The following is a 14,717-nucleotide window of genomic DNA, read 5'->3' as shown; positions in this document are numbered from 1 at the left end:
ATTATATTGACGTCTCTTGTAACATTTCCGCATATTGCCTAAACACTAAAGGTTATTTTTTGCTGTTACTGGGGTCAATAAAATTATATGTAATGGTTTATTTTATGCTCTGCAAAATCTTTTTCATGTATAAAAGAAACAAAGAAAGGTATAAAAGTTCACCATTTTTAAAAAAATATATATCCAAAGTCTACATGTAATAGCTTACGATCAAAAACCAGTTCAATAGGTTTGATAAGATCATCCGATTCAACATCATAGGTAAACATGGATGGTTGTTTTTCCCTTCGTTCTTACCCTTTCAGATTGTCTCTGGGCAATTGGACAGGGCAAAATACCCAGCAGTTCTAGACCACTTATTCCAATTTCTCAAAAAAGGATTTGTTCCGTCCAAGGAGCCTACATCATGAGAGAATCAACTCCCCCCTGGAACCTCGAAAAAACTTTTCAAATTCTAAGCCAAGTTGTATATTTGACGTATGCCCAAGCCAATTATAGCTTCCTTTCGTGATCAAAATTTACCCAGATATATATTTTTTAAGCAACTTAGCTGACCCTACTACATAACTGGCAAAATTTGCCGAAATGGGAAAAAAAAGTTTTGGCTATATATGATATATCTCTACTACAAGCATTGTTTTCAGAATCAAAACAAATACTCTTGTCTTTTGGAAAGCTGTAACTTAGGAAAGATTTATTCGAATGCGGCCAGCCATAAAAATTCACCAGTCATACTTGCATTCTAAGGCAAGTGTTGTCTGCTTTTCGGATTCATTTGAAGAGTTACTTCCCATTACTCATGTTTTATTCAAAAAATTAGAAAGTTATTTGTTGTCTGAGTAACTAGATGAATATTGAGTTATTTCCCATCCTTTACTTTTATGGTTAGCTTCATTCCATTTTCTTACGTCATAGTCGAATATTTCTATTTACGTTTGAAAATATAGAATTATGGATTATATTCAACAAAGAGAATTACTCCAAAACTTTTAAAAATCAATTTCAGGACTCGAATACGAAAATAATTTGATGAACTATTGATCAAGAAAGGTCAAGGTTGCAGCGTATTCTTTCCCGCCATCATAAAATCATAACAAACAAAATGGAACCCCAATTATATGAAAATAAATTCAGAGATTATTAGATGGTATTAGATATGGTATAAAATATCTAAATCTTTTTTTGAGTATTCCATTTCTGAGTTTGTATGTCTATTGTAGGTTACTTCAGTTACAAATCAGGAAAGATATACTATGACTATCTCACTCTAGATCTATCTGAAAGACTGAAGACTCCGTTCAATAAGAATGATATGATGATAATTACATAGTCAGCGTTTGTAGGCTAAGGTTTTTGTATTTAATCATCCACTTGTTGGCTGATAAATTTCAAAATACATCGATATATGATTCAATTTCTGTTTTAATATTTCTATAATTTGTGTTATTTGAATTTTTCAGCAGGATTCCTAATCATCAATGTAAACAATATGGCAAGTGCTTCAGTTTTGAATAAAGGTGAAAGTCTAAACAAGGTAAATATAAACTATCTACGGTATTAAATATTCTTTGAATTGTTTGATTGGCCCATTACTTATAACTTTGATATATTTGAATCTGTTTAAACAGCTGATAGAACTCATTTTCACTTTCACTTTCAGTTACTGGTATCTATAACATTTTTCAGATGGAAATAAATATGATAAATAAAATAGATTTTGATTTTTGATATTTTAGTGAAAAAGGCCTAAAGACTAAAATATTAAAAATCAAAATCTATTTCAAACATTCGCTTGAAAATTAAATCAATCCAATATTGAAAGTGATGATTATTGTGTCTAATTTTATTATTTTAGTTACCAGTCTTGGAAGATGAACTGCAAAGTCCTCAACGATCTATTACAGATTTTTTCAAATCTCCTCCTTCAAAGCAAAAGAGTAAAAATTTATCGCATGTATTCTTTAGTACACCAAAAGAAAAGTGTACCAACGTCCAACCAAATTTATTAAGTAAGAAAAAGAATATATCACTTTGTGAGGAGATTGGTTCTCCTATTGTTGAAAATATAAAGAAAAAGACTTTAAAGGAAGATGAAAATAAGGTAATAGTTGTGGAAAATGAGGAGTCAACAAACAGGAAGGACATTGCTAATAAATCAGGTATATCCAGACGCGTTAAAACTAAGAAAAAGAAGAAAAACAAGAAAGTGAACGATTCATTGGATGATCAATTTATTCAACATTTTGATTCTATTCATGTGAAAAGTGACACTAGTACTGATGATGTTAATATATTAATCAATTCAGCAAGTTCAGTGACAAAATCAGAAAACATTCAAAATTCATCCAAAATTTCTGACTTAAAAAGTGAAGAATGTGAAGGTATTGTTGGTAAAACTAGTTTAAAATCTGTGAAACACAAAGCTAAAGAGGTTTTGAAGAACAGTGAACAAAATTCTCAAAATAATTCTTGTGGTGAAACTAAAAATGATTTAAAATCCAAAGTGAACACAAGGGATGAAAACTCTACAGAGAACAGTTCTGTTGATAAACCAGCTCTCAAATCAAAACGTAAAAGAAGTACTGATGGAGAAGTTGTTGAGAATAAGAATAAAAAATCAAAACTTACTACCAAAAAAGAACAAACCAAAACTTCTGCATCATCTAAAGAGCCACAATCTGTTGAAGAAATAGAAACTAAGTCTGTTTCTTATGAAGATTATTTAAAAGATTTACCAGTGGATAGTACCACGACAGATATTTTTGATGTTGAAGCCCAACCTACTGATTTTGATGATACAGGGCTCCTTGTCCCTGATGATTATCCATCTGTCGAAAAATATTTTGGAAAAAATGCTTATTCGCCAGAAAATGTGAAGGCAGCTAATAACTCACTTACGATAACAGTTGATGTCCACCAAGAACCAACAGCTAAAGAAGGTGTATTTGATTTATTTAAGAAGGGTTCAAATAAGAAGAAAACAAGAGAGAAATCAGACAATCCTATTATTCTCTCACCAAATTCTTCTTATATCAGTGTAGATGATGATGAAATAGTTTTTATCAGTTCAGAAATACAGGAAGTAGAAGTTGACCAATCAAAACCAAGATCAAAAATAACCAAAGCAGACGTACAAGTAACAGAATCTCCAAAACCCAAACCACTGCAGATATCTAAAGAATCAGAAGATTTCCTTAAATCCAATGAGAAAACGGTTGCACCTACCAAGACTGCTCAAGCAACTTTATGTTTTACTGAGAAAGGATTGAAAACCGATGTAAAGAATATAGTTAAGGAACCACTTCCTCTAATGCCAGATATTGATGCTATTCCTGCTGCAGAACCAGCAGAGAAATCACAAAAACCATGTAAAAAGAAGTTGAAGAAAATTGACGCTGACATCAAAGAATCAGAGAACTTGACTGATAAGAATCAACAACAAAAGAAAACCAAGAAATTTGACTCTGCAAAAGAACAAGAAGAAAAAAAGCAAAAACGAAAGAAAATGAAAAAATCAAAAGCTAATGCTGTCATTGAAGAAAAACCTGATATTAATGATAAACTGTTCCTAAATGAAATGAATAATAATGAAACATCAAAGAAGAAGAAAAGGAAATATAAAGTTACATCATTACAATTTGATGACAGTAAGAGAACACCAATTAAAATGAAGATAAAGTAAGTATACAGTATCATTTCACTTGTTATTTTTTAAGCATTTTGACTTGTATAGTTTTACTGGAACACCAAGATCGATAGTTCAATTTGATTGCCATCTGCATGGCAATGAGTACTGTAGGCCCAGATATTCATGGCAAGAAATACTTCTGTTTTCTGTTTAATTAATTAATGTAATGTTTATTATAGATGTAGAAAGAGTCTAGGTGGTGGTAATTCTAGCCTAGAAGAAAATGAATTCACACCAAAATCAAGCAAACAATGTTCTAAGAAAGATAGTGCTAAAAAGGTATGGATAAGTCTTAATAGATGAAACAGTATTGGCTAAAAAGCATCAAATTTTGATTTGTGGTTGATGTCACCAGTGGTTAATTGTTTTTCATTTAGAAACCAGGAGACCTTTTCCAAGTTTGTGTTAATCGATAATATTCCAATTATTAATATATGCATTCCTTTTTTCCAGCTTCTTGTCAAAGCTCAAGAAATATTGGTTAAAGCTAAAAAACAGAAAACCAAGAAGACAACAGAAAAGAAGACAGCTAAAACACCCAAAACTAGTCACCTAGTTAATCGTAGATCTAGTCCAAGATTAGCTTCAAAACCATCCATATCCTTAGAAGAGGTCATAGACATTGATGATGATGATGATGACACTGATGATGTTGAAATTGTAGAAGAAAAAGTAAAGAAAACAAAGGCTAAATCACGTAAAGTTAATGCTACTACTGATACACCTACAAAATCTACCAAACCTCAAGTTAGTACTCCAGTTAAATCTACCAAAGCAAAATTCGGTACTCCTGTCAAATCAACCAAAGTTAAAATTGGTACTCCTGTAAAGACTGCTACGCCGAAAAAAGGTAAATATGGAAATTTTAAATTCTGAAAATCTCAATATTATGTACATTGTGCGTTTCAAGATTTTCATACTGTTTGAAAAGTAGACATAACGAATGATAAATAAATTACTCATCTAATACCCAGTTATTAGAAACTGGTAACTTAATTAACATCTTCGACAATAGTTGCTGCTTTAATGTATTCGAGAGACAGGTGAGTTGCCATTCTCATGTGGTGTCACAGAACTTTATCATCATGAACTTTTGAATTATATAGCTTGGGAGTTCAGTGTATATAACATTTTGTTTATTTACACTCAGTATTCAAAGGGTTTTTCTTTCTATTTATAGGTACTGGTAAAGTGGCATCCATCTTCAATGTGAAGAAGAAGCAAGATAAGAATGAACCTGAAATTGTTAAACCACCAGAAGATCCTGAGAAAGTAAAGCAACGTCAAGCTTTTCTTAGTAGTGGTATACCTGATGTAGTTAAGAAGCAACATGAATCTTCAGCTAGCCAAGTTATAGCTTTACCAGAATATCCTCCTTTCCCTAAAGATAGTCATATACAACAGTTATCATCTAGTTATAGACAGACAATAACTAATTTATCTATAAAACTATTAAAACCACCTCAATATACAGGCTGTAATATAACCTGGTCACAACTACAGTTAACTAATTTATATAAACAGATTACTAGTGCTACTAATTCTTATTTTACGGTAAGTATCTGATACCTATTTAAATACTTTTTAAGCTACATAAAAAAGTTGGACTGCTTGTGTTTTTGTTTCAGATAGTCCCTGCATTTGCACAAATATTTTTGCTTAACTATGCTTATACTTGTTCACATAGCATCCAAATAATATTTCAATAGTCCAAAGACAACAACATTTAACTAAGTGGACATGAAATGAAATAAAAATTACCCTAGATCAAATACAAATTCTTGGGAGTGCTTGCTAATATTTGTTGTGTTTTTATTGTAGAATTTTAAACATCATGAAACTATAAGTGAAGATATTTGTATGAAACTTTTGGAGGAAATAAAGGAAACTAACCCTGTATACCCAGCACAACTTATGTATGAATCATTGAAAACTAAGAGATTAGATGAATTAAACACTTTAAAACTGGAAGAAACTGCAGGTATGAAATTTGTTATCAGCTATTTTTTATACTGCAAGACATATAGAAATAGGCATAGATAAGGAAGCACAAGATATATGAATATACTATTTTTGATAATATATTAATAACTCAACAGGCAGTGTTATCAAAGGAAATGTTTTTTTTTTATCAAAAGGTGACAATAATCTTGAAAGATCCCTTTGGATATTCTGTGCTAACAACAATACAAGCCACTTGAATGTATCACTATTCATATTTGAAAATTGTGCTCTTTTCCTGCTTAAAATTTTTTTCTGAAAAAAATGCTGAAATGAGCTCCATCAGCATGCAATTTAAAACCCAATAACATTTACGATTTTTCTCCAAGTTTTTGGTGATATTTAATAAATTTGTTCTATATATTAATAGTAAATACTAAACTAGAAGAACCAGTAGTAATTACCTTAGATGATGATAATGACGTTATCAAAGTGAAAAAGAAAAGTAAACTCAAACGAAAGAAAGAGAAGAGAAAATCAGTTGAAGAAATCAAAGAACCAGAACCAGAGAAACCTCCACTTCATGCTTCATCAGGTAATTTGGAATCCATCTCAAGGCATTAAGCCATAGATAAATTCAGGCAGTCTTAGGTCAAACTGAGATTTTGATGTTTGTGACTTATGTCAGATTGTTGATGAAAGTTTAAGACAGGATGCTGGCCTTTTCATTAGATATTTTTCTTACCTTAAGGAGGATTCAGACCTACATCACCTAATCACCCAGCAGACTACAATCTATCACACTACTGACTGAGCTATAGTCATTAAATCAAATATAATAAGAATAATTTATCAACTGTGAAAAATATTGCTCAATATAATATAAGGCCATACAAAATAAATAGTCTGTTTTACAGGCCTTTTTTTTCAAAAATCGGGGCGAGAGGGCGAATTTATTATTTATTATTTATAAGCGCTTTTTTAGATTTTTAACTAGGATAAATCGGAGTGAGCAAAAGCATTTATTACCACAAATTTAATGTATATTTAATATTAAGGCAACAATATGGCATTTGGACAGACTATTTATTTTGTATGGCCTAAAAAATATAAATTTGAGTTTCATCTTGAAATTTTCAATTTCAATTTTCCTTCACTTTTTAGAGTTGCTGTGGACAGATAAATATCAACCCAGTCATTCCTCTGATATTATTGGTAATACCAGTGATATCAACAAATTAAAAACATGGTTATTAGAGTGGAAACATAAAACACATAAAGATGCTAGAAAGATGAAGAAACTATTATCAAAACAATCAAAATCATCAAAGTCTTCCAGTAAGTTTTGTTGTTACTTTTTAGGTCAAGGTAGTCAATGTTATAAAGATTGTAATTATTATAGGTCAAGGTAGTTAATGGTATAAAGATGATAGTAATTATTATAGGTCAAGGTAGTTAATGGTATAAAGATGATAGTAATTATTGTAGGTCAAGATAGTCAATGTTATAAAGATGATAGTAATTACTGTAGGTCAAGGTAGTTAATGGTATAAAGATGATAGTAATTATTGTAGGTCAAGATAGTCAATGGTATTAAGATGATAGTAATTATTGTAGGTCAAGATAGTCAATGGTATAAAGATGATAGTAATTATTGTAGGTCAAGATAGTCAATGGTATTAAGATGATAGTAATTATTGTAGGTCAAGATAGCTAATGGTATAAAGATGTTAGTAATTATTATTCCAGGTCAAGATAGTCAATTGTATAAAGATGATAGTTATAACTATTCTAGGTCAAGATAGTCAATGGTATAAAGATGATAGTGATTATTGTAGGTCAAGATAGCTAATGGTATAAAGATGATAGTAATTATTGTAGGTCAAGATAGTCAATGGTATTAAGATGATAGTAATTATTGTAGGTCAAGATAGCTAATGGTATAAAGATGATAGTAATTATTATTCCAGGTCAAGATAGTCAGTGATATAAAGATGCTAGTAATTATTCTAGGTCAAGATAGTCAATGGCATAAAGATGCTAGTTATTATTCTAGGTCAAGATAGTCAATGGTATAAAGATGCTAGTTATTATTCTAGGTCAAGATAGTCAATGGTAAAAAGATGCTAGTTATTATTCTAGGTCAAGATAGTCAATGGTAAAAAGATGCTAGTTATTATTCTAGGTCAAGATAGTCAATGGCATAAAGATGCTAGTTATTATTCTAGGTCAAGATAGTCAATGGTAAAAAGATGCTAGTTATTATTCTAGGTCAAGATAGTCAATGGTATAAAGATGCTACTTATTATTATAGGTCAAGGTAGTTAATGGTATAAAGATGATAGTTATTATTCTAGGTCAAGATAGTCAATGGTATAAAGATGATAGTTATTATTCTAGGTCAAGATAGTCAATGGTATAAAGATGCTACTTATTATTATAGGTCAAGGTAGTTAATGGTATAAAGATGATAGTTATTATTCTAGGTCAAGATAGTCAATGGTATAAAGATGATAGTTATTATTCTAGGTCAAGATAGTCAATGGTATAAAGATGATAGTTATTATTCTAGGTCAAGATAGCTAATGGTATAAAGATGATAGTTATAACAATTTCAGGTCAAGATAGTCAATGGTATAAAGATGATAGTGATTTTGATAGTGATGAAAGTGAAGAAGATGATAGACTCTGTAATACAATGTTGATAACAGGACAGCATGGTATTGGTAAAACAGCTACTGTTTATGCTCTAGCTCAAGAACTAGGATACAAGGTAAATATTAACTCTGACAAAACCTCTGATAATTCTTCTCAAAGATGACTGGTGTGTCATTTATACAAAATATTTGTACAAGGCCAAAATTAGACAATCTCTGTTAGATAATGGTTAAAATAATAATTATTCCTTAGAATCCATTTTTGACTTTGCTACTTAAGGTATTTGAAGTGAATACATCATCATCTAGAAATGGTAAAAAGATTTTAGCAAGATTACAAGAAGCAACTCAGTCACATCAAGTAGCTCAAAATAAAGATGGTATTGCACCTCCTGTATTTGGTTCTACTGATAGCCCCTTGAGTAAGTAATTCAACTGATTATGATTATTGCTCTTTCAGTATTTTATATTTATATGCCCACATGAAATGAAGGATTTTGACGAAATTAGTTTGAGTGTTGGTTATCACCCAAGGATGAACCTTAGTGAAAATCAGAAGAATCGAAAAAAAATATTTAGTATGAGTTATTGCCCTTGTTCTTCAAAATGCGTTCAATTTTAAGCTGGTAAATACTCTAGAAGGCACAATTCTTGATGGATTTTGACGAAACTTGGTGTGAGTGTTTGTTATCAGCCATGGATGAACCCTAATGAAATTCAGAAAAATCGAAAATTCTTAGTTTGAGTTATTGCCCTTGTTCCTTAAAGCTCGTTCAAGTTCAAGCCTGTAAACACTCTAGAAAGTCCAAATTGACAGATTTTGACAAATCTTGTTAATATTATTCAGTATTACCCCAAAAAGTTCACAAGAAGTGTATGACCGAAGGTTGAATATTTCATACTGGTGATTGTTACGGCACTGCCAAAATCAAAGCTGCCAGTGGGTGTATGTGCCTGGCATGCCATCTTATAATCTATTGAAGAATTCATCCAGCTAACTCTAATTATGGCACTTCCAGCATTTGATACTTCTGAAGAAGTACCCTTGAGAAAGTTTGAATAGTTCAACTGGTTCATGGATCAAATGTCTGGTGTATGACAATTTTGAGTGCAGTTTTCTATTTTGATTGATCTATCTCAGCATTTAAAAGAAATCTAAATCTTTTCTAGAATTTTTTTTTAAAAAAAGTTTCATTTGATTTATAGCAAATTGAATATATGAAGTGTTATGTTTGTATTCAAATATTTTGATATTAATGTTTTATATTTTCTCACAGCACCAAGGAAAGATATAAAGAATAAACTTCCTAAAGCTTTTAATAATTTATTTAATAAAGCTAAGAAAGTAGAGACTAAAGAGACAGAAACTGATAGTAAGAATGATAAAAAAGAGAAATCTAATACGTGTAATAAAAAGAGAAAACGTGAAGATGAGTTAGAAACAGGTATGTTTAACAGTGTAAATTGGCAGATCTTACAAGTTGTAACACATTTACAGAGATTTTGAAATTAAAATGAGAAAAATGAAAACTGTCCAAAGATATCTAACTTTGTTCATATTAGAATATGTTGAAAGTGAAATAAATCAAAATAGACACTACAATCAGATCAACTAGCTACTTCCAAAAAAGTAAAGAAACTTTATTTTTAATTTACACTCATAGAAATACGATAAAATGAATGGAGTTTTACGTCCTACTTTTCTGCACCATGTGGGCTAATGAAGACAGGCAACGCCATGCAGGGTGCAATGAGGGAAATTTTGCCAGGACAGCGGCATTAGCCTACCCTTTTTCGATTTCCAACTGTCGAGGGATCGTTAACATGCACAGTCTGTAGCACACAGGGCCTTGGTTTATTGTCCCATCCGAACGACTAGACGCTTTTTCCATGTCAGCCCCTTACCTGCATCACTGACAGGGGGAAACTAGGTGGAAAAATCGGAAGGTATTATCTCGACATATGCCGGGATTGAACCCTGGACCTTCAGGTTAGCGAGCAAGCGTCTAACTCACTGACCCACCACGGCTCCCTCATTGAAATTGGAGAGACATATATTGAGTCAATCTATGATATGATTATAATGGGTCTTTACTGAGTCTATCACCATGTGGAATTCCTTCAGACTATAGTTGTGTGATTCAAGGGAAATTATGGTGCATTCATAAAATAGCTGTCATTATAAAGTTTGTTATGGTTATATTTCCCTTTTAGAATTTCCCCTAATCAGAATGATGTATGATGCATTGAATAGAAAAATATAATGTAACTCTAAAATAAAATGATAATTTCAGAAAGTCAAGTTGAAAAGAAAGCTAAGAAGAAGATTGATGTTGATGATCATTTAGAAAGAATGAGTCAGTTATACCATAAAGATGATTCTAATCAAGCTGGTGGTTTAAATTTAACATCTACATCTGTTATCTTATTCGATGAGGTATATATATATATATATTTATATTGGTATCTTTTGAATTAAGAATTTACAACAAACTCATTAAAATGCAATTCTAAAAAATTTCAGATAACTCCACTTGCCATCCATGATCAGACGAAAATTTTATTTATCTCTTGTTCTAGGTCTTTTATTATTCAACCAATCAAATGCTGTGGTGTAGAAAAACAATTTTCTTATCTAAAAATATTGTGTTGCCATTTTTAACAGTGTTTTGATTGGTTATGCCAACTTTTGATGTTATAATATAAAATTCCACAGAGCAGGAATCTTGTCAGATCATGAATATCAAGTGTAGTAAGTAACCTACAGAAAAAACATGAAACAAAACATAGTATTGATATTTACCTTGATGGTTTGACTAATCTCTTCATTATTCTAGAGTTACAATTCTCATTGCATTTAAGTTGAATATATACATTATCATGATTATATATTTTATGTATTTTTTTAGGTAGATCTAGTGTTTGATAAAGACCAAGGTTTTATGTCAGCTATACAGTATTTTATGAGTACAACTAAGATTCCTATTATTTTAACTACAACTAATAAAAATGTAGCTAATTTAATCCAAGCTAGATTAGAAATTATACAGTTTTATCCTCCAACACAGGTAAGATATTCAACGTTTTTAAACAGAAAGTTCAAGCTTAGTGGATGAGATTGGAATAAGTATTTATGTAGTCTTTTTATGATGAGTTAATAGCCTAAGCTTGATAGAAGTTGACTGTTGATAGAAATTGAAGCTGAAAATGCAAAATTTACTTTATTGCATACTTCATAATGTTGCTAGTTTTATAAACTTATTCAGGTGTAGAAAATCATTTCATTTTTATTTACGTTTTTCATATTATACTTTTAGAGATTAATAGCAAGTCATCTGCAGACTATATGTTTAGTAGAGGGAGTGCGGTGTCAATATAAAGATTTATTATATTTAGTACGGTATTATAATAATGATGTTAGAAGATGTATATTAGCTGTACAGCTCTGGTTAGAGAGTGGTGCTAGTCCTATACAACATCAATATCAACATAAAATAAAATCAGCTGGAAACACTATTACATCTCATCATATAGATTCAGATGAAGAAGACTTTGTACAATCTAAACCTAGATCTAATCGTAGAATTCTAGATGATGATGAATCCAATAGTTCAACAGTGGATAAAGATACACCATTGATACATAGTTTATGTTTTGAATCTGTATTAGGCTTAACTAATAAATTACATACGTGTATTGATACACATGTATCATCTTTTCTTCAGGTAAGTCTTAAGTATACTATGTTGAACAAACTTTCATGGTATAAGAAAGGTGACTGTTGCTGTATAAAGTTCGTAATAGCTTGACATTGTGAAGATGTGCTGTGCTAACCACCATGAGTTAGTTATGATCTTTTTTATATTCATCAGATAATGTTGAACTTAAACATTTTTAAATCTGTAATATTATTTTTTTTTTTTTCAGGAAAATTTTAGTGTGGAAAAATTGAATTCTACATTATATTGCTGTGAATTATTACGGACATTACGGTTTAATCTCTTACATCATAATATATTACATCTAGTTCCCTTACCTCAAACATGTCTGACTAAATATAAACCTACACCTGTTAACTCTACAGTTATAAAACATAGACGTATCTTAGATAGCGAAGATTATGATAGTGAAACATCAAACAACGAACCTCCAGAAACTGTCAAAAAACAGAGTCGGCCTAAATCTAATGAAAGTAAAAAAGAAAAACGATATATTTCAAAATGTTTATCAAGTTTTTCGACGTACTATGATAATATGTGTTTATTAGATAATCTACAGACTAGTTTTAATCTGAAAGATTTAGATAATCCCGTTCACACCACCCGGATTAAAGACGTTCATGAGCCTTCGTTAATCGATGTACAAACGACGTATCAGAATTCCTATAGCTGGTTACATAATAGTCATACAGACATTATGAACCATATTGAAGCTAGAAGTTGTCAGATGCTATGTGAAGAAATACAAGATATATATCTAGATATAGAGAAGAAGAATACCAAACATGATGAAAGCTTTCTAGATAAACTATCATTACCAGTTGAAAATGGTGCTACTAAATTTCAAGTTTCACACAAACACAGGTAAATATTTATAACTGCTGTAGATCTTATGTTTTTGAATACCCATTGATATCTTTGACAACCATTTAGTCACTAGTAATAGATACCTATTTGGAAAAGAAGTAAGCTGAAAATAATAATTTTCTCAACAAAAATTATTGAGTCGAAAATTGGCGTGTTGAGTGTTTTATTAACTGAATACATATTTATTAAGAACCTAATTCACTTTTTCATTCAATCAGCATGGGGTAAGTGGCTCACTTGTTAAGAATTTCACAATTATGTGACATTTTGACTGACAGGTAGAGTTAGATTATAAAGCTCCCTCCACCCACTTCTTAACTACTAAGATTTTACTTATTATGATCTATAAAGGTCATTTATGATATTAATTCATGAGATTAAATTTTATCACTGAAATACAATTTTCATTTGTCTGGAAGCAATGCAGTGAATTACCCATGCCTTTGAAGCTTAAAGTGACAGTTTCACCATCCATTTGACAAATCATTCATTAGTGTCAGAAAAGTGAAATTTTTATCTAAGCTAATCAGTAATAATTTCCATATCTCACTGTTTGAATCCATGTGTATCCAAAATTATCCACATATGATGACTTGTCGTTTCTTGAGATGCTGCCATATGTAGAAAAGACATATATAAAGACAAATTCCTAGTGTACCCTCTAGTCATACATATTCGAGACCTAAATCAACCCTTGAAAATGGTGAATCTGTCCCTTTAACACTGTTTTGAAGACTGTATATGTATTTGTTATTATAGGAAACATGAAAAGGGTATTAGTGAAGCTCATGATAATATAATATCAACACTACCTCCTTCCTCTGCTAGACGTAATGTTTCTCTAGACTATATACCTTATCTTCGTACCATACATCAAACTGAATGTCTTAAAAAAATAGAAAAGGCTAAAAGAAGGTATGAGCTTATCAATATTTTCAGTTCTTTTGTTAAACGGGTACAGTTGTTAAAATATTTGCTATGCATGCTGATAAGAGCTCAATTTCAGCTTTCCATAGCACTTCTCACGCCAGTTGTCAGACATAAATATTAATAGTCCAGAATTTGTGCTTGTCCATTGCTTAAGTCAAAAAAAACTTATTCAGGTCGCAGAAATTTGAACAAGGACACAAATTGCTCAGGTTGGTGGAGTAAATTATTATGTGATGGTTTTATTTTTCAGATTTCATCATCATTTTGATAATATTGGATTTGGTTTGAAGAGATCAACGTTGTCATACCTTGATAAAAGTTTAGATTGAAACAGTATCAATTTAGTGTTTCTGCATCCTCACTTTTTACAATCAGATACAATTTTTCTTACTGGCTAACATTAGGATATCAAGATTTTTAAGTTGTTGGTGACGGCATTATTTCTATATATTATTAACTTGGAATCAAATTTATTTTATTAATAAGCTGATCATGGCGTGGGTGAAAATTCCATTCATATTTTAATTGAAGATATGTGAATTAGATGTTGTATTTATGTATTTATTTGAAAACATTTTAATGATTTTATTTTGTAAACTACTTGCAACATTATAATTTGTACAAAAATACATTTTACATCTATATTTGTTTCTTATCATTCTGTACAATTACAATTGATGAGAGACTTAGGAACATTATAAACATCAGGTAATATTAATTGTACAAGAGTCTCGTGTCAATATTATGATCTACTGTTAGAGTTATAAATGGCACAATAAAGATGGCCTCTATAATGGCAGATGAGAACTAATGGCGGAGATGCCCAGCCAAATTGTTTATCTGTCGAGAGATCTGATTGGCTGTATTTGTCAGCGAACAATCCAATCAAATTGCATTTTCAGCGTCAAGAAAAAT

The 14,717-nt window shown here is 30.8% G+C and overlaps 1 protein-coding gene across 1 annotated transcript; it reads left to right on the top strand.

The window, feature by feature from the left end:
- Positions 1-1,489: 1,489 nt before the first annotated feature.
- On the top strand, positions 1,490-14,445 carry LOTGIDRAFT_235779 (hypothetical protein; the record flags this gene model as incomplete). The annotated part of the gene is made up of 17 exons (XM_009065311.1): positions 1,490-1,534; positions 1,856-3,678; positions 3,868-3,967; positions 4,142-4,538; positions 4,869-5,242; positions 5,510-5,669; positions 6,060-6,224; positions 6,794-6,967; positions 8,248-8,402; positions 8,567-8,708; positions 9,564-9,731; positions 10,581-10,723; positions 11,196-11,354; positions 11,604-12,011; positions 12,214-12,869; positions 13,632-13,787; positions 14,053-14,445. The coding sequence occupies 17 exons, from the start codon at positions 1,490-1,492 to the stop codon at positions 14,129-14,131; spliced, it is 5,304 nt and encodes a 1,767-aa protein (XP_009063559.1). The 3' UTR covers positions 14,132-14,445.
- Positions 14,446-14,717: the final 272 nt, after the last annotated feature.

The sequence above is a fragment of the Lottia gigantea genome (assembly GCF_000327385.1).
Source record: "Lottia gigantea unplaced genomic scaffold LOTGIsca_69, whole genome shotgun sequence".
In the NCBI taxonomy this organism is placed as follows: Eukaryota; Metazoa; Mollusca; class Gastropoda; family Lottiidae; genus Lottia; species Lottia gigantea.
Note: the sequence above shows the minus strand (reverse complement) of the source record. Positions and strands in the feature narration are given on the sequence as shown.